At 38.6% G+C, this 21,100-nt stretch overlaps 1 protein-coding gene across 10 annotated transcripts in view; it reads right to left on the bottom strand.

Annotated features, from left to right (window-relative positions):
• The window catches only part of MINDY2 (MINDY lysine 48 deubiquitinase 2), a 114,430-nt gene extending 93,971 nt beyond the window's left edge, over positions 1 to 20,459 (bottom strand). For 6 of the 10 annotated variants that reach the window (XR_010945970.1, XR_010945971.1, XR_010945947.1 and 3 more), the window contains exons 1-2: positions 19,414 to 20,459; positions 5,933 to 5,990 (exon numbers count right to left, since the gene is read on the bottom strand). Coding sequence is in view for 2 of the 10 variants with exons in the window: in XM_067748393.1 (XP_067604494.1) it covers positions 5,933 to 5,990; positions 19,414 to 20,259 (904 nt within the window). In the remaining 8 variants the exon portion in view is untranslated. The remainder of the gene's footprint in view (positions 1 to 5,932; positions 5,991 to 19,413) is intronic. The other 4 variants (XR_010945941.1, XR_010945945.1, XR_010945946.1 and 1 more) reach the window with 1 other exon arrangement.
• Between the last annotated feature and the right edge of the window lie 641 nt (positions 20,460 to 21,100).

Here is a 21,100-nt window from a genome sequence, read left to right as displayed (position 1 = left end):
TTCTTTACAATCTTTCTACTAGTGTTTGCTTATTAATGAAAAAGTATCTCTGGTTCCCCCAGAGAACTGGAGTAATCTCAAGAGAACAAAATCCAAATAGCTTAGAAAATTAAACAATTTGTTTTGGCAGGATTGGCTTTAAATAAAGTTTACTTTTGGCGAGGCAGAGTTTTCAGAATCTCTCTTCTCACATTATTCTTGCTCACTTCTCTCCCACCTCCCATTAGGATCATATTACTTTCATGCTGTCCCTGTAGATGAGTCTCCTCGCCCAGGACTTCCAAACCTCTTTAGCTACCCTAAATCTAAATATTACTTTGTCAATTTTTCTTTTTCCCTATAATTTAAAAAATTCTCTACTCTATGTCCTGCTCTCTCAGGGATTTTTAAAATCTAACAGTTAGATAAATTTAAGATACCAAGATGCACTAATTATTTTCTTTCCAAGAAAAATACCATGTTAACATTTTCTTAGTACATGTATGCAAGCCACATTGACTGTATTGTTGACACCTCCAAATAACTTGTCCACAGTACATAATCAGTAAATATTTGCTGGATAAGAAAAAGAAAAAAAAAAGGAAGAGACAAGTAGTAGGAATTTAAAATACTCTATCAAAAACACTTGAGTGGTGGAAAGGGAGAAGGGATATACTTTTGAGAATACTAGCCTTTCAGCACTTTAAAAATCATATTAGAAGGTGCCTAGATGGATAGAACACATAATTTAATCTTTCTGAGCTTTGGTTACCTCATCTGTAAAATGAAGAGATATTATAATTTATGATGCTTTTATTTCCACTCCAATCTTACCCTTTTATACTATTAGTACCTCCATTCATATGCCCTCTGCCTCTGCTCATGGGTCTCTGCCATTACAAATGCATTCTTTAGCTATGGGAACTGACAGCAAAAGAGCTCATTTTGTCTCAGAAGGTAGAATAGAAAAAGGCAAGTAGAGTGATGGTAATAACTAGCAGGCAAGAGGTTAGGTAAATGGCATCGGTCTATGATAGCACAGACAGCAGAGCCAGGATGACATAAGAAGCTGTGGAGTGGCAGCACAGTTTAAGGTTAGCACTGTCCAACAGAAATATAATGCAAGCCACAAATGCAAGCCCATATGTAACTTTAAATTTTTAGTAGCCACATTAAAAAAAGTAAAAGGAAGTAAAATTAATTTTAATAATATCTTTTATATTAAACGTCACCCCTGCTGAAACTTCCCCCCATCCCGTGGGAAAATTGTCTTCTACAAAAGCAGTCCCTGGTGCCGAAAAGTTTGGGGACCGCTGCTCTAACCCATGCATTTCAGCAGGGGCGATGTTACCGCCAAGGGGGCAAAAACTGATTCTTGGAGGGTAGGGACAAAGGTATCTTAGATATAATGGTTTGTGGCCTTCAAAGGGCCACAGAACATGAAGAGACATACAGTATATCTGTGGTATTAAAATTTCCTGGAGTGAGTGATTAGGACAAAGATGTCTACAAAGGCTCCTTAGGGGGGCAATACTGAAAAAAAGGTGGAGAAACACTGCTCTACCCAATCTGTGCATGCTGGGAAACTTTAGGGGATGATCCTGGACCCACGTCTTTTCTCTATACTTTCTCTCTTAATGATCTCATCAATTTCCACAGATTTAAATACCATTTTTATACTAACGACTCCTAAATTCCTATCTTGAATTTCAGTGTCCTCTGGAACTCATGGTCTCTCAAATCTTCTAAGTATTTTCTTTTCTTAATGTTTCCTTCATCTTCTGCCTAAATGAAATTTGGCTCTGCCTTGATGACACTGCAGCCCTCTCAGGTGATGTCTTTTCTCTCTCATGCTTCTTTACCGGTGAGCCTGAAGGTGGATCTACTTGCTCCTTAGGGTCATTCTTTCTCTCCCTCCTCCCTAAAACTCCTCAGTTTTAAAACTCATGCTATCATATAATACTACCCATTATCCACCCACCTGGTTATAGTTCTCTACCAACTTTCAGGTCAATCTGCCTCATTCCTAGCTCACTACCTCTCTATGACACAAATCCTGCCATAATTTTTGATAATTTCAATACTCATAGAGATGACCCATCTAATACCCTGGACTTTCTGTTCCTTGCCTCTTTTCCAACAAGAATCTTATATTCCACCTTATCTCAGAAACTCATTCCCTATGATCATACAGCTTTGTTATCACCAGGCTCCAAAAATTCTTCAGCTGTATCAGGGCCTACAATCCACTAAATCCCGTCACATTTTTCAACATATTTATATCCTCATTTCCTCTTTATGCAACTTAACTATTATAGCTCATCATTATAACCACTCTCTACACATACCTTCAATTTCCTAGACTCTTTCTTCAACATACTCACTTAGCAAAAACCCAGCTCTGGTTAAATCCTGCTCCTCCACTATTCAGGCCTATACTCATGCAGCTGAGTGTGACTGAAGAAATCATACTGCCAATGTTGGCTGGTCTCACTAACCCCAGTGGTAATGCCCAGGAATAATACTTCATCTCCCCATTCACCTCCAACTTGTCTAGGCAACATCTTCCTTCTCATCTTCAACAACTCCTCCTTCATCTTCACTCTCAGCTGATAACCTGGTTTCCCGTTTCACTGAGAAAATAGAAGCACTCAAAAGACCTTCTATAAGTTACCACACCCACATCTGTCCACCTACCTGCATCTATTTTTAATACATTCTATCTTCCCTCCTATTGCTAAGGATAAAGTATCTGTACTGCCTAAGACTAATACTTCTATTTGTCTAAAATACTCTTTTCAATTCCTTTCCTTCAATTTTCTCTTTTTAAAAACAGCTTTATAGAAATGTAATTCACATACCATATAATTAACCCATTTAAAGTGTACAATTCAGTGTTTTTAAAGTATATTAATAGGATTGTGAAATTATCATCATGATCTAATTTTAGAACATTTTGGTCTCCCCTTAAAGAAACTCTATACCCATTAGCAGTCAATCTCTATTTCCCCCCTATATTCCCAAGTCCTAAGCAACCACTAATCTACTTTCTGTCTCTAAATTTGCCTATTCTGGACATTTGATATAAATGGAATCATATAATAAGTGGTATTTTGTGACTTGGCTTCTTTGACTTAGCATAATGTCTTTAAGGTTTATCCATATTACAGCATGTATCAATACATTCCTTTTTATGGCTGAATAATGTTTCACTATATGGATATAACACAGTTTGTTTATCCACTCATCAGTTTATGGCTATCTGGGTTGTTTCCACTTTTAGGCTATTATTATAATGCTGCTATGAACATTCCTGTACAAGTTTTTGTGTGAACATGTATTTTTACTTCTCTTGGATAAAGTTGTAGGATCATAGGTAATTCTATATTTAGCTTTCTAAGGAACTGACAAACTGTTTTCCACAGTAGTTTCATTATGTTACATTCCTACTGGCTATGTACAATATATAAGGGCTTCTAATTTTCCCCTGTGCCCACTCCAGTCAGGTTTTTATCCTGTGGACTCGTTGAAGTTACCAATTACCTCCTTATAGCTCAATCAATGGTCAATTTTCAGTTTTCATCCTGCGTGGCCTATTAGCAGCATTTGATTCAACTAATCTCTAACTCTTCATTGAAACTCTTCATTTAGATTCTAGGAAATTAGTCTTTGGTTTTTCTTCTATATAGTTGAGCTTCTACCCATTCTTCCTCTTCCTCAGCTTCTAATCACTGGCACATCCAAGATTCAGTCTACTGATCTCTTCCCTTCTCTATCTACATTTATATTATTTGTGACTCAGTATAACTGTCATTTATATATGTTATGTGTTCCCAAATGTGTATTTACAGGCTAGATCTGTGCTGTCCAATACAATAACTAGTAGTGACATGTGGCTACATAAATTTAAATTTAATTAATTAATAAAAATTTAATTTAAAATTAATTTAATATTCAGTTCCTCAGTCACATCAGCTATATTTTAAGATATCAAGAGCCACATGTGCCTAGTGGCTATGAAACTAGACAGCACAGATATAGAACATTTCCACTGACACAGAAAGTTTTACTGTACAGCACTGATTGAGACCTCTCCTCTAGACTCTACATTTATATATCCCACTGCCTCCCTGATATCTCCACTTGAATGCCAATAAACATCCCAAAACCAAAATCCTGATATTCCTCCCTAAACATGTTCCTTCCATTTTTTCCTGTTTCAGTTGATGTTAACTCTGTCCTTCCAGTTGTTCAAACCAAAAATCATGGGGTAACCCTTGACTTCACTCTCACTCCACATTCAACTGATCGGCAAATTCAGTCAGCTCTATATTCAGAATCTGACCATATTTTATAATCTCCACTTCTACTACCCTGCTTGAAGCCACCACCATCTTTTGACAGTTTTAACAGCTTGCTAACCAATCTCCCTGCTTCTGCCTTTACACTACTAAGTTCTATTTTCAACATAACAGCCAGAGAATTCTTGTTAAACTCAAAGTCAGATCATTAGTCCTCTGTTCAAAATCCTTTAATGGCTTCCCAATCACCCACAGCAAAAGTCAAAGTTGCTATAATAGCCTAGGATACTGTACGATATGATCCCATTACCTCTAATCTCATCTCCTAATACTTCCCCTTTGCACAGTCCTTGGCAGTCATACTGGCTGTTCATCAAAAGCACTAAGCATATTTCAGCCTTTTCCATGAAATATAATTTAGAAACCACAAAGTTTAAGAATCACCAAGCTAGAGTAAAAGAGGTTTAAATAGAAATTCTATTTCCAGACATCTAGATATTGAAAGTAATCTACACTTAACTATGAGGTTCCCTAGCCAGTGAGTGGGATTAAATGACATTAATTACATAAAGAAAAAGGTCTTCGAGGGCTTCCCTGGTGGCGCAGTGGTTGAGAGTCCACCTGCCGATGCAGGGGACACGGGTTCGCGCCCCAGTCCGGGAAGATCCCACATGCCGCGGAGCGGCTAGGCCCGTGAGCCATGGCCACTGAGCCTGCGCGTCCGGAGCCTGTGCTCCGCAACGGGAGAGGCCACAACAGTGAGAGGCCCGCGTACCGCAAAAAAAAAAAAAAGAAAGAAAAAGGTCTTCCAAAAGCTCTAATCTCAATTACTTCACTAAACTTACACCTCACAAAAAAAAAAATCAGTTAGCTAGTTGTCTGGAATGCCATAAATAAACTAATCAGCTAATAAAATTTTTTAAAATAAAAACTTAATTACTAAACAACTGTAAGAATATGGATTAAGATTTCCGATTTGGTAATAGTATAAATATATAAATTCTTATTTGCTAAATTGTAAAAGACCACAGGGTGATATACAACAACCTACTCTGTAAACAAGTTCTACTCAATGCAACTGGTCTGCAAACTGTGTAGTATGGTCTGTTTTGAAATAAGAATCTTGCATAAGAATGCAATTCAATACACTGCTTCCTTCATCAAGAAAAACTGGCCATCAAAAAATTTCAGATGGACTAAAATGTTTTACACTCTAGTATAAGCCTCTATTTCATTGCAGACCGGTAACTAACATTTTATAGACTGACAGAGGTCCATGAATCATATTTTGGGTAGCACTGCTCTAAATCACCTCCTGGGTTTTAATTCAAGTCTACTCAATATTTTAAAACACTACCTACATTCAATGTTAGAGTTTTTGTGCCATTTCCCACTCTGTAGTTTATTGGAATTAATATGTACCTTGTTTTCTAGATGTCACTAGTCTCTTTATTTATATCAAAGAATTTTAATGCTGGTCAGAAAGAAGGCATCCAATAACAGAAACATACTGATAAAATTTTTTAATTAAGAGATTAAAAATTATAACTTAAAAATAGCCTAAAAAAGGTGAAATTTGGTAATATATTAGCTTTGAAAACTTTGGTTTATTTTGAAAGAGATATAAAAATCATTCACTTTTCAACACTAACCTAAATATTCCATCAGCTGTTCAGCAGTTATGATTTCCATCATCGGTGGAAGTTTCACCTGAAAAACAAAGTATTTTTCTATAAAATCAAATGTTTTAGATAATTAAAGTGTTTCTTCAGTCAGAAACACAAGTATGTATGTGTATTATATGTATCTACTATAGGTATACAACACTCACATTTAAAAATCTTTGTAACTAATCTTTAATACAACAAAGCCAATCCTATCATCATAAAATTTACAGGGTGATACAAGATCTCAGAGAGTCAATGAGAAATCTATTTTCAAAGCCAAGTGCTATGCCTTTCGTCACCCATCCTGATTGTCATTATGCACCTGCAGCAGTGTCCTGCATGATAGAAAATACAGTTTAAGGGCAGGAAGAGGCACCGAACATGTTTTGACAGGTCACCCATGCAGCAGTTTTACTGAAGACAGGCTTAACACAGGTCAGTATTCCATTACTTCAGTCTACCTGGGCCATTTTTTTTTGTTGAGTAGCTAAAATGAATACAGTATAAAGGATGGTCATAAACTGAAGGATTCATACTATATGAGTCAACCTGTAAAACTTAAAAACAGGCAAAATTAAACTTTACTGTTTAGAGCTGTATATGTATAAAGAAAAGAAAATAGATACTATAAAAATTAGGACTGTGGTTAACCCTAGGGATAAGAGAAGGAGTTATAGTTGTAACAGGACACGTAAGAGGCCTCTGGGGTGCTGGCAATGCTCTATATCTTGACTTGCATGGTAGTTCCACTGTTTGTTTTATGATAACTTGTTAAACGGGACATCTCTGTTTTATGTACTTTTCTGTATGCGCTATATGTCACAATAAAAAGGTTAAAAGTAGATATATACGTTATAGTCATACTTAAGTTTCAAAAGTTATGTCAGCTGCAACACAGTCTAAATGAATTTTTCAAATGAATTATCAGATGAATTACACAGATATTACAGCCAATGATTGTAAATATTTTAGCTGACTTATTGAAAAGCATACTCCTTGGTATATTCATGGAAGAAAAATAAGTACTGTAGGATGCAAACTCGAACAAAATAATTAACATAGCAATGACAGAATAGCAGCATAATTAAAAATTCCTCAGGAATTACTATTTCAGGATCTTTTAAATCAGCAATTTCTCCAACAACAAGTGTTGAAGAAGGTGCTCTGGATCTTTATGTTACCAAATGTAGTAACAGTATGTCACAATTTTTTGTTTTAATTAATGAATAAAGTAAGTGCTAAAAAAGATCCCTGTAAAACAGAACAGTTTTAGACCCTCTGAAAGCATACATGACAGTTGGTACTTATGAGTTAGTCATCCAGTGGCTTTATCACTCAGTGAAAACCAAGAGTTGCCATGGAGGTTTTGATCATTACTTGTTTCTAAATTATTCTTATTTTCTAGGACACTTTTTAAAATTGTAATAGACTTTTTTCTTTTTTTTTTTTTTTGGCTGCGCCGCATGGCATGCGGGATCTCAGTTCCCCGACCAGGGATAGAATCCACGCCCCCTGCAGTGGAAGCACAGAGTCTTAACAACTGGACCACCAGGGAAGTCCCAGAAATTGTAATAGACATTTTTTTTGGAGCAGTTTTAGGTTCACAGAAAAATTCAGCAGAAAGTACAGAGAGTTCCCATAAAGAGTACATTTTTCAAATTGAAACTCATTGGCAAATTATAGTACCCTGCTTGTTTTTCTAAATAAAGTTGTATTGGGTGTCACTCTCATTTGTTTATGTACTGTCTTTGGCTGCTTTTGCACTATAATAACAGAGCTGAATCTTTGCAACAGACACGATATGGCCCACAAAGCCTAAAATATTTACTATCTGGTCCTTTACAGGAAAAGTATGTTGATCCCTGCTTTAGATGATCTTAACTGCTTTTAGATAATATTTTATCAAGGTGTTTCAATACCACTTTGAAGGTCTGATATTTAAACCAGTAGTTTATATACACTGTGAATATTTACATTCTGAATAACTGTCAGACCACTCTGAAAGTCCAGTTTTCACCTAACAATGCTTCTTAAATGAGACCTATATATTCTTTTATTCCAGACAAATTCAGTGCAGAAATATATTCACCAGAAAATCCCATAAACAAATAGCTTATCCTCTTTTGGTCAATGTAGTAATCCCACTATAAAATTGTCAATAAGAAACCAAGGCACTAACAAGTGTATGTATTTGGGAAATACATTCTACAATCCTAGATTTCTACAAATAGATGATTTCAGGGTTTAGTCTTGAAATTTCCAAATAATAACAACTGCCTATCATGTCTTGCTTCAAACATTTGAAATAGGAAATGACAACCTTTATAGAGATTTTAGAAGTGGGACAACAAATACACAAATATTTTAACTATTCCCAAGCATACTGAGTGGTATATTCATTTCCCGAATCTTAGCCAACAAAATATTATGGATGTTCACTAAAGCTAGGGACAAAAGAGTATAATAGTGAAGAAATAAATGTCTGCCTCCCTCCCACTAATACTTTGGAGCCATCAACAGATCTTAATTTTTTTTAACCACAAAATGATCTTCCTGAATGCTTGCTTCTCTTTTTGCTTCCCTCCAGCACCATCACCACAAAAGCAAATGCTGAAAATTTTGTTAATGATCGTAAGACTTTCTTTCCTTTGTCTCTTTAGAATCTATTAAAGAAAAAACAGGTTATGGGAAAGTTAGCTAAGGATACAGAATTTTAAATTGTTGCATTCTGTCTGAATCTCTAAATTTTAAATGTTATGATGAAAAACAGACAAACAAATGAAGTATGACCTAGGTTCTCAGATGGTCCTCTTTTAGTAATAATCTATAACATATTGTTTACAAGTAAATTAATGTATTCAAGGACATCTGGAAGGTACTCTAAGTAGTTTAAATATTCTTCCTAAAATTTGACCAAAACCTCTCAGTACATATTCACACACAGTTTCAAATTAATAGAGTCCAAATAAAATGAAGCTTTTATTATCTAGGAAAATAAATTATGTCCTATCCTGTAAATATTTTATTATTCTAACTAGATTTCTATTAAAATTAATATTTAAATAAAATATTTAATATTAAACACTTAAATTAACAAAAGAATATTTAAATTAACAAAAGGAAATAGCTACTACAACTCTATATATTCAACTATAGGATAAAACATCATTAATTCAGCCCAATTATTCTGTAATTCTTAGTCATTCGAAGAGTAAAGTATACTTGAGAACAGACTCAAGAGAGACCAAAAATAAAAATAACAAAACCTGCTTAAAGTGTTAATATCCTGAACAGAAATGTAAAACATCTCAAAAGTGATATGCCAAGATTTTGATACCTATAATTTTGATATAGGGGAGAGGTGGGAAAAAAATGCAGGGGACCCAGTAATAACAAATAAGGAACAGTCTACATAGCTAACGGTAAGTATGAAAATGACCAGCCAAAGAACATTGTTAAATGTTTAATTAGAATACCAATTAATAAGTACTCAAGAAATACAGTTTGGGGCTTCCCTGGTGGCGCAGTGGTTAAGAATCCGCCTGCCAATGCAGGGAACACGGGTTCGAGCCCTGGTCCGGGAAGATCCCACATGCTGCGGAGCAACTCAGCCCGTGTGCCACAACTACTGAGCCTGTGCTCTGGAGCCCGCGTGTCACAACTACTGAAGACAGCACACCCTAGAGCCCGTGCTCTGCAACAATCAATCAATGTGATACACCACATTAACAAACTGACAAAAAATCATATGATCATCTCAATAGATGCAAAAAAAGCTTTTGATAAAATTCAACATCGATTTATGATAAAAACTCTCAACAAAGTGGGTATAGAGGAAACATAACTCACCATAATAGAGACCATTTATGACAGGGCCACAGCTAACATCATACTCAATGGTGAAAAGCATTTCACCATTTCCTCTCAGATCAGGAACAAGACAAGGATGCTCAACCATTTTTTTTTTTTTTTTTTTTTGGCCATCCAGTGTGGCTTGTAGGATCTTAGTTCCCGGACCAGGGATTGAACCTGTGCCCCCTGCAGTGGAAGTGCAGATTCCTAACCCCTGGACCACCAGGAAATTCCCATTACCACTTTTAATCAACATAGTATTGGAAGTCCTAACCACAGCAACCAGACAAGAAAAAGAAATAAAAGGAATCCAAACTGGAAAAGAAGTAAAACTGTCACTGTTTACAGATGACATGCTATACATAGAAAATCCTAAAGACACCACCAAAGCTACCAGAACTCATCAATGAATTTGGTAAAACTGCAAGATACAAAATTAATATACAGACTTCTAAAAACAGCAACACTTTCTTTCAATGAAATCTTATATAAAACGTTATCTGAAATATATGTATATATATATATATGTGTGTGTGCGTGTGTATTTTTTTTTGGCTGTGCTGCACAGCATGTGGGATCTTAGTTCCCCAGCCAAGGATCAAACCCGTGCCCCCTGCAGTGGAAGCACAGAGTCTTAACCACTGGACCTCCAAGGAAGTCCCGTGAAATATATTTTAAATGAATAACTGACAGAACTTTATGACCAGTGAAAAGTGAAGGATGATGGGAAAAGAAAAACTGAAGTTGACTCTAAGGCTCAGGGAACTCTAAAACTTAAGATCCATACATTTAATAAAAATAAGACATTTGGTAAGGGAAGGTAAGTTTGTAGAAGAAAATGATGTCTGCTTCATAACTGTGAAATTTAGTTTGACATTCAAACAGAAAGTTGAGTTGGAACTCAGGAGACAAAAATTTTTTTTTTTAATATTTAGTTAGTTGCACCAGGTGGGCTCCTTAGTTGCGGCTCGCATGCTCCTTAGTTGCAGCATGCAGGCTTCTTAGTTGTGGCATGCATGTGGGATCTAGTTCCCTGACCAGAGATCGAACCTGGGCCTCCTGCATTGGGAGCATGGAGTCTTAACCACTGTGCCATGCAGGGAAGTCCCAGGAGACAAATATTTTTAATTTGTCCGTGAATTATTTGATTCCTGTGCTGTAGTCTGTTTTTGCATTACTTATGGTAAAAAGGATCACTAAATAATACAATTTCTTGGGAATTCCCTGGTGGTCCAATGGTTAGGGCTCTGCACTTCCACTGCAGGGGGTGTGGGTTCAATCCCTGGTTGGGGAACTAAGATCCTGCAAGCAGCACAGCACGTCCAAAAAAAAAAAAATTTCTTCTCAGTTCAAGTTTCACTGATTTTGAATATGTGGCAAATCATATAGTATTTGTAATTTTTTTTAAGTTGAAATTGTGAAGAAATTATAATATAAGTATTATTAATGGGAATCAAAGAGACGAAATGCAGCTTTTTTCAAAATAAGGGCTAAAAAACTTAAGGATCCTTTCAACATGCCTTTAATTCTGGCTCCAGCAAATAAACATGTATTATAAGCTATTATACATCATGCTTTATATTCTAATTTCTTAGAGGTAATATTCATTTATTATTAAGAATAATTACTGTACTTAAAAATACTAAAAATCTAACTGACTTTCTACATGCCATCAGTATTTCAAATCAGGAAAATTTAATAAGAGACAACTTTCAACTTCGGCTAATTTGAAACACCTTTACCCTCAATGTTTATCAGAACTTAGACTCCATTCTCAGAGTAATATTGAGGCCTATTTAAAACTATTTAAAACCATCAGAAACTGCAGATATATTCACATGTATTAGATTTTCAAGAATGTCCTATTTTATACGCAATTCAAAGGTTTTAGAACAATGAAGAATGTTTTTCCAGTGAAATTTTCCCAGTAAAAGATGTATAATAAAAGAAGACATCTTGGTGCTTCCCTGGTGGTGCAGTGGTTAAGAATCTGCCTGCCAATGCAGGGGACACGGGTTCCAGCCCTGGTCTGGGAAGATCCCACATGCTGTGGAGCAACTAAACCCATGCGCCACAACTAAGCTTGCGCTCTAGAGCCAGCGAGTCACAACTACTGAAGCCAGTGGGCCTAGAGCCCATGCTCTGCCAACAAGAGAAGCCACCACAATAAGAAGCCCGCGCACCACAATGAGGAGTAGCCCCCGCTCACCACAACTAGAGAAAGCCCGCGTGCAGCAACGAAGACCCAAGGCAGCCAAAAATAAATAAATAAGTTTATAAAAATAAATAAATATAAATAAATACAACTTTTTTTAAAAAAGGCATCTTTAGTTCAAATTTCACTGGACTTATATTTAAGCAGCTCAGCAAGCTTACCATGCTGAAAATATACCCAAAGAAAAAGTGACAGTGAAACATTTATATTAATTGCTTGAAAGACAGATGAGAATAAGATAAGACAAGAGAACAGTTAAAAGGCTACTAAAGTAGTCCAGAAGAGAGACGAAAGTGGCCTGAACTAGGGTAGTGGCAGGAGAGAGAAAACTTAACTACTGAAAATATCAAAGAAAATACTTAATAAACTTTGATGGTAAAGGCAAGCTCGTTCACCACAGAACTCAAGAAAGGCTCTGAAATTGGAAGTGTCAGATAATTGAGAGGACATGAGATAAAACACAGGGGGCTAAAAACAGAAGGAATCTGTACAAAGAACAGATCCCCAGGATTTGTTCTAAGGAATCGTGAAGTCTATTTCTGCTTCTCTGACTTTATCACTAGCTCTTCTTCCACCCTGGTTTGTCCCAGGCCTATTGTCCACCAGGCTTACTGTCACCTTGAATTTCAACTTTCCAACCAAATATCTGAAGTAAGAGCTCAGGTTCTGAAGTGGGTATAAACTTACCTTGGGTAAGTTATTTACATTTTATGCACCTCAATTTTCTATGTATGTAAAATAGGAACAATATCTACACAAGGATTTCCTGATGTGGTTGAGAAAATTAAAAGAGAAATTGCATAGGGGCTTCCCTGGTGGCACAGTGGTTGAGAGTCCGCCTGCCGATGCAGGGGACATGGGTTCGTGCCCTGGTCCAGGAGGATCCTACATGCCGCAGAGCGGCTAGGCCCGTGAGTCATGGCCACTGAGCCTGCGAGTCCGGAGCCTGTGCTCCGCAATGGGAAAGGCCACAACGGTGAGAGGCCCGCGTACCACAAAAAAAAAAAAAAAAGAGAGAAATTGCATATAATACATGTAGAATACTTAGCATAGTATCTGGACATAAAAATAATTGAGTACTTACTGTTATTATTCAAAGCCCTAGGATTACTGATACCACCTGTGCTCAAATGTCCTTCACCTGGGACTTAACAGCGACAAGGATGGAAGGAGAATGGGAAGGTTTCCCACTGAAGGACTACTCATAGCAAAGGCAGAGGAGAAAATGAGGACATCACTAATAGGACAACTAACACAGGGAGTATTCATAATCTCATCTGCCCATATCCACTTTATCTGACAAACCCAGAGATATTACACCAATCCTAATTCTTAGGAGAGACTGGAAATGAAAGCCTCGGAAGTGTTGCTTGCACCTTTTGTGTAAACAAAACTCTACCACTGTGTGAAGTTTTTAATCTCTTCTTACAGGATCTATATTAAAAAACAAACAGGGTGGGCACAGGCTAAAATGGAATCTTCAGCTCACCATCTGTTTTTCCATTTTTATAAGTAATAGACTTGGAAATCCTCAAAAGAGCTTTGTGCCTACTTTAGGAAAAGGGGAATATGAGAAAATTTGTGCAATTGCAATATTCCTATGAGGGAAGTAAAAAAAGAAGGTAAAACCTAGTCAAAAGTAAGAAGAGGTATCTGTGAAAAGGTATGAGAAAAGAAAAGTCATCAAGGAGGGAGGGAGAATTAGAGCAAAAGCTTTCTGGTAAGAAGCTTACCCTCTGCAGGTGATAATGAGACAGAGGATATGTCCGCTGGAACTTCACTGAATTTTCTGCTAATGGCCTTTTGCTCATTTTGCTCTTGGGTCACTCATCTTTTTCTTTCTAATTTATAAGGGCTCTCTGTAAATTAAGAAATTAGCTCTTAGACACATACAGTAATCTAGCAGATAATTCCCTTAGTTTGTAGTGTGTGTTTTGACTTGACTTAGTTCCTGGTGAAGTTTTTTGGGGAAGGGGTATCTTTTTGTCCTTTTTCTTTTTTTTAACCTTAAGTTTTTTGTTTTTTACTGAATCAAATGTATCAATTTTTATTTTATATTGATAGTTTCTAGGTTTAATGTCTGGAACAACAAGCCTAAGGTAAACAAACTTGCTTAAGAATCCTGCTGTTCCTCCCTTGATGTGGAGTAGGAGATCGTCTCAGCACCTGCTAAGCAAAGAAAGAAGAGGAAGAATTTCCCACCCAAAGGATTAGGGAGGAGAGGGGATATGCTTCCAGCATCTTAAATCAGAATAGTGCATTCAGTCTTCCACTAAAATGCTACATAATAATTAGATACATAATGATTAGATATTACAATGCTATATGTCTTCTATTATAATGTACAGTATAAGTTATATATATATATGTGTGTATATATATATATTTTTTTGAGTATGTGGGCCTTAGAACCTATATTCTTTCTATAAGAAAACAAAAGTGTGACAAAGCAGGGACTCCCTCTATTATTAAAGTAATACCTTCATAAACATAAAAATATTAAGGCAGAAGCTTTTAAAAATGTTTCATAATGCAAAATTTGAATCATATGGAAAAGCCAAAAAGTAACAGCATAATGAACTTCCAAGTACCCATCACTCTGCTTCAGTATTTATAACATAGGCCAATAACATCAGAAAGTAAATTTTATATTTTATGTATCTTCTGACTTGATTTTTATAAACACAACTGATTAATTGGGCCACAGCCCTCAAATGAAAAATGGCATTATTTTATGAAAGATTAAAGAAAAACTATTAAAAAAAACACCAAAAAAAAGTCTAAAATAAAGAAGCAAAATGAAAATGTATTCTAAGACTTCAATTTGGGTCAATTTACCTGGTGTCGGCTAAAGAGAGTTAGAAATTTGAGCTTGAATTAAATTTAATGAACAGATTTCCTTCTTTCTTGATTTGTTGGATTATCACAGCTCAACTATTTTACAGATGAGTGATGATCACCTACTTTCCATCAGTCCTAAACCAACACTTTTCATTAAAACTCTAACATCTCCAACTCAGTACTTACCATGTTTGATCATTTTAACTGTCATCTCTCACCCAGAATCATCATGGTACTTACTTCCTTTGAATCACTCAAATCTTCCTAATGTATTCAGTTTATTGATTTTTTTGTTTTTTTAGTTCCTCAACCAGGGACCGAACCCGTGCCCCCTGCAGTGGAAGCGCAGAGCCTTAACCACTGGACTGCTAGGAAATTCCTTACTGATTTTTCTCATTACTTCATTCTCCCCCAAAAAAGATGATCAACTGTTTTACTTTCAATTCTTAATTCCATTGACTCTCCATGAATCAACCCTTGAAAAGCCCAATACATGATAATCCTAACCAGACATTCTTCCTGCTCCTATTTCCAGAGATGAGAGAACTATTTTGGGGGGGGTGGAAGCAAAATTGACATACTAGAAGTTTTAAAAGAATACCCAAATTTATCCATGGCCACTGAGTACTTTCTGCTTATGCCTCAAATTCCTAGGCATAATCTTCAATGAGATGAGAACTTCTTTAAAACACAACATAATTTTCTCACAAAATTCACCCTTCGATGCTTTACAACTTCTCTCCTTAATTACTGGCAAGTTCAATAGCTATTACTGATGAGATCATCTGTTATTCTGCCAAAATGGAGAATGAGGCCTCAATTTTCATGTCTCTCTATCTTAACATGACCTTGTCTTTGTATCTTCCTTCCATTACTTCAGAAAAAAAGATTGTTGTTGTTTTCCTCTGAAGAGAATTTTACCACCTATTCTGAGGACTCCATGTTATCCTGACTTTTTCGCGACCTTGTTCTCATATCTGTCCTTTTTGGCAAAATCTTTCCTACTCCACCAGTTCCTTGATGCTGCTGCATTTAACAATGATAACTGACCTTTTTTTTTTTTTTTTAAATTAGAGTCTCTCTCCCACACTACTATCATGACTTTGTCCTATCTCTAGTTCTCATTTACATCTCAAACTGTGCCTATACTGATTTCTTTTACACTCTCTCATCTTTACTGCTTAGCATTCCCTTTTCCCCAGCAACTTTATTCCTCTGTTTTCCTCTTTATTCCTCTGTTTTCTCTGTGTCTACTGGAGAACTGGATGGAAGAGGGAGCGAGAAAATAGAGGGAGGATGTTTATAATGGCAATTTGCAGTTCCTCACAGATACTGGGATGACAAATAGTTGAGAACTATTCACCACTCTCTTTGGAGAATTCATGTATTCTCACTGATACCATACTTACATCTATGCAATAATTCTCCAGTTCAATTTTTCTCATAATTTTTACGTCTTTCCTGAGGCCCATTCTATGTTTCTGGAGGCATAATGAACATTTATATTTTTATGTCCCACTAACAGATAATTCCAACCTGACACAGCCAAACTCTGACATCAACTTTCCCATCTAAAACACATTGTCTACCTTTTGAATGATCCAACCAATCCTTATTACCCAATTAGAAAAAGTGTCACATCCTTCATTTCCTATATCCAGATAGCAATCAATTCATCATTTAGGCTGTGACATTATCCTCAACAGAGAGAAGGGGCAGAGAATTTCCCATCCAAAAGAGCTATCCTCATCAATTCTTCCTGCTACACTCATTACAATCTCACCTCCAGTCTAATCTCAAATGAAAAGACCCCTTTCTTTATGTCATTCCTCTATCCAGTAATTTATAGTAGCTTCCTATTATCAGCTGTATATAAAGTCTAAACATGTCTAATGATGGGTCCTCTGAAATCTGACAACTACCTTCATACCCTATTTACTATTTTGCTCTACTACGGCATTTCTCAAACTTTTTGGTCTCAAGACCCTCTTCAGTCCTAAAAATTATTTAGGATCACAAAGAGCTCTTGTTTAAGTGGATTATATCTATCAAGATTTACCATACTAGAAATAAAAATTGAGAAAAATTTTAAACACAAGAATGCACAAGCACAGATTCTGTTAACTGTCAGAGCAATTATGTCATCACACATCATACAGCCTGAAAAACTCTTACTGACACTGAGAGAATGAGAGCGAAAAAGGCAAAAAAAACCTGAGTACTATTATGAACAGTACTGACCTCAGAAGCCCTGGCTCACTTTGAGAACACTGCTCTATCCAACCTTGCTTCTCTTAATCGATCTCCTCATCAATCACTGATGATTACTGATGAGTAATTTTTGTGTGCATCAATAGCCTTGAGGCAGAAAAAAGGCTAAGAACCAAAGATTTACAAAACAATCTCGAAGTACCTTAGCATGCCTGCTCATTCAGAGTCTAACCCACCTATCAATTTTATTTCCTGCTACTGCCATTTCCTTCTCCTCCTCCACTGCACTCCAAGCAAGGTTGGAGTCTCCAAATAGAAAAAACCTTTTTCTGCTTCAGCGTCTTTGAACACACTATTCCCTCTGCCTCGAAGGAACTTCTCTTACTCATCCATCAGACCCAGTACACAGGTTACCTCTTCTGTGAAGCTTTCCCTTGACATGTTCCATTGCCAATTACACTTTTCTCTGTAATTCCATAGCGTATTTAGAACTTCTACATTGCAATGTGGTTATTGTTTATATGTCTGTCTCCCCATTACTAATGACCTACATGAGGGCACACGTGCATCTTACTCATCTTTGTATTTCTAGTACCTCACATATAGTGGGAACGCAAATGTATGCTGTCTTTCAAAGACCAATTCAATGCTCATCTATCCCCAAATATTTGAGACCACGGTACTTGCTCTTTCCTCTGAACTTCTGCAGTACTATGTAGAAACTAGGAAGTGAGAAAAGCCTAAAGAAAACTGTTACTCCTTCTGACAGAAAGACTGGGGACTTTGGCTCATAGGATGAAATTTAACTCCCTAGTCTGACATTCAAGGGCTTTCATCAAGGGGCTCTTCACCTTTTCAATCTTACTTTCTATTATCCTGCAATATGAACTTACCACTCCTGTCATCCAAAACATACACACACACACACATTATCCATTTTATTTTCATCCCTTTTATTTATACCCTTCCCTCTCCCAGGAATTCCATTTTCCTGTTATTTTAAATCCTACTTTTCCTTAAAAGCTTCCTTCAAGATCTAAAAATTCCATGAAGCTCTCTGGGACTATGCCAGACCAAAGGAAAACTTCCCCTTTGGGGATGTCTAATGCATTTCAATCTGCTTCCTATAACCTAGCATTTATAGTGTATTGTCTTGCATTGTTCTTTAGTAATTTCAAGTAAGTCGATGCTGCAACTCCAAATAGCTCAACAGCTCTTCAAGAGCAGGCAGTTTTCACTCAACACATTTGAGTGCCATTATGTACTAGATACTGGTAAGATATAATCTTATTTCTTTTGCATTAGCCCTTGCTAGAAAGGAAGATGAAGGGACTTAATAAACACTATTTCCTTTACTTGATTTTCTTCCTAACTAGTCACAATAATCCAGATTATTTTTTTCTAGGGAACATTTTATCTATAGATACAATTCTCAATTTAAAAGTAAAATATGTACTCTAAGATGCATGTTCTCAGCACTCTAAAACTGCAAGCTTAAATAAGACACTTCATTTACAGGTCCTCAATATATTGGGTCCTCAATATATTGAGTCCTCAATATACTTCCTTTTGAAGGGCCCTTCCCTCTTTTGCTCCTTTAACTTGAATATATCTTTTCTTATTTTAGTTGTTATAATTTTAGCTCCCTTAACACATTCTGATGTGTGGTTACTGGTAATAATGCCAGACTCTTTAAGTATAGTCAAAGAAATGAGGCAAGTAAAAATCATGCATAAAATAAAAACAATCTTTGAAAACCAAGAAGTTATGGTAATTAGGTCTCAGGCCACTGCTTTTCCTTAAATGGAATTTGTCTAAGGGGCCACATCTTCCCCAGCACCATGTCCTTAAGTATCCACACCCAAATGGAGCAAGCAGGAGTTGGAAAATAGACTAAACGTAACCATCAAACTTGCTCCCTGATATCACGGATTGATGGTAACTTCTGAACATGACCTTCCCCATTTCTTCACTCTTTTGCATATGTGATAAAGTCAGTAAGAAGGAATAACACAGAAAAATATAGGTTAAAAAAAATAAATCAAAGGGTTTAGGATGCTCCTAGTCCCGGCTGTTTCCAAGTATATCAGCCATAGCTGAATGCTGAACGTTCATCACTAAACACTGCAAGAGAGACCTGAGGTTGCCGGCAATTCTTTCTGACATACATATGAGAACACTCTTCCAACAAGAGAGTCTCAGAACGAGTTTCATGTAAGAAGAAAAAGGGACGGATTGATGAATGAGGGAAAAAAAGGAAGAAGCCATCAGCTGACAGGCAGCAGCTCCCTCGCCCCGTGTTCCCCCTCCCCGAAAGCTGTAGGAAATAGAAAGCTGCGGAGTGTACCTTCCAGGCCAGAAGCAAAACATTGAGGATGGCCAGTAAAGGGCAGGGGCCATTCTCATTCTGCGTGATGATGGGTGTGTTCTCTTCCTTCCACTGGATCCACTTGATATGATAAACAGATTGTCCCGGGAAGCGTTCCTTGGAGGCCGCCAGCACCTGGGCTGCCTCCCCCTCCTCCTGCTCCTCCTCTCGGCACAGAGGCACAGCCCGGGGCAACACCGCCGCTCCCTCCTCCTCCTCGGGGACCCTGTTCTCAGCTCCTTCCTCACTATTGAACTCGGAGCTACTTGGGAAAGAATGCAGGTTAGAGAACGACTCCAGGGAGTCCAGGCTCGGCGATTCCCCGGGAGGGCTCGGGTCGCTGCAACTGCTGCTGAGGCCGCCGCCGCTGCTGGGTTCCTCGGAGCCCGCGGCCGCCGACTCTGCCCGGCAGGTGCCGGCGGGATCCGCGAGGGCGCCCGCCTCTCCGGCCGGAACCAACTCATGGTCGGCTCCGGCCTCAGCTGCCTCCGGGGAGGCGGTCACCTTGTGCTGCCCTGTCAGAGGCGCCTTCTGGGCAGCAGGACTCTCCAAATCGCTCCCCTTCAAGTCCAAGTCCGGGAGGGAGCTGCAGGGTACGAGAACCCGAGGCGAGCCGGCGGGAGAAGCCGAGTCCGAGAGGCTCCTCCCGGCGGCTGCCGCCCCCTGCCCCTTCCCGCCGCTGCTCTCCGCCGCCCATACTCCAGGACCATCCCCAGCGGCGAGCCTGGTCTCCTGTCGCCCTTCCTGCGGAGAACCTGTCCCTGGCGCCGGCCCGGCGGCCACTCCGTGTTCTAGCGGCTGCAGGCTCTCAGGGCCGCTCTCCATACCCAGCCGCCCGCCCCTCGCTCTAAAGAGACCGCGGCGGGTTCTCCTCAGACAGCGCCTCAGACGCCATGACAGCGGCACTGGCAGCTACAGCGCCCTTGCGCGGCCTGGGCCAGGCACGTCACGGAGGAGGGCACCGGGAGCGAGCGCGCGCGCCGCCGCGCTGTCCGTGGGCCCGGGGCATTCCTGCGCGCCGCTGAGGGAGGGCGAAACTCGCAGCGGCCGCCTATGCGGCCCCGCCCCTCCCGCGCGCCCGCGCGCTCTTGCGCGGGGCGTGGAGGGCGAGGCTAGGAGGGTGTGGCCAGGAGGAAAACATCCTCTCATTTTGTGGCCGGAAGTTGGACTTCGGAGCTGCTCTACCGCGCGCGGCTTCTTTAAAGGCCAGCTGGGAGGCGGTCAGCTAGATGTGACCCTTCAGAACTGGGTCGTGTGTGGTTCAACCTTGGACTGAGGGATGGGGAGGTGGCAGTGGTTGTAGTATTTGGAAAAGAGCTCATCCCTGAAGAGCTCCGGAGATTTGTTTACCCAGCTTGTAATATGGAAAATGGAAGGAATTTCTTACGAGATATAGATTTTAAAGACTGAGATCCACTCGAGGTGTTTGGATTACTGCACTGCACAATTTCCAGTCTCCCTCGGTTTTGGCTGAGAAACACCGTGCTCCTCACCAGCTACTGGTGAAAACGTTCGCCCTACATGAGGCATCAGTGCGGTTGTGGATATTGGCCTGCGCGGCAAAAAAAAGTGGGTAATTTGGGCCAATCATAATAAATTAGCTTGTGCTTGCATTAGCCAAGTCTTTGCTGTTTTGTTGACTTGGCCTCATTTTGCATGGAGTGGG

This window comes from Pseudorca crassidens, chromosome 1, assembly GCF_039906515.1.
Source record: "Pseudorca crassidens isolate mPseCra1 chromosome 1, mPseCra1.hap1, whole genome shotgun sequence".
NCBI classification, from domain to species: Eukaryota; Metazoa; Chordata; class Mammalia; order Artiodactyla; family Delphinidae; genus Pseudorca; species Pseudorca crassidens.
The sequence above is the reverse complement of the archived record's forward strand: the minus strand, read 5'-3'. Positions and strand labels throughout refer to the sequence as shown.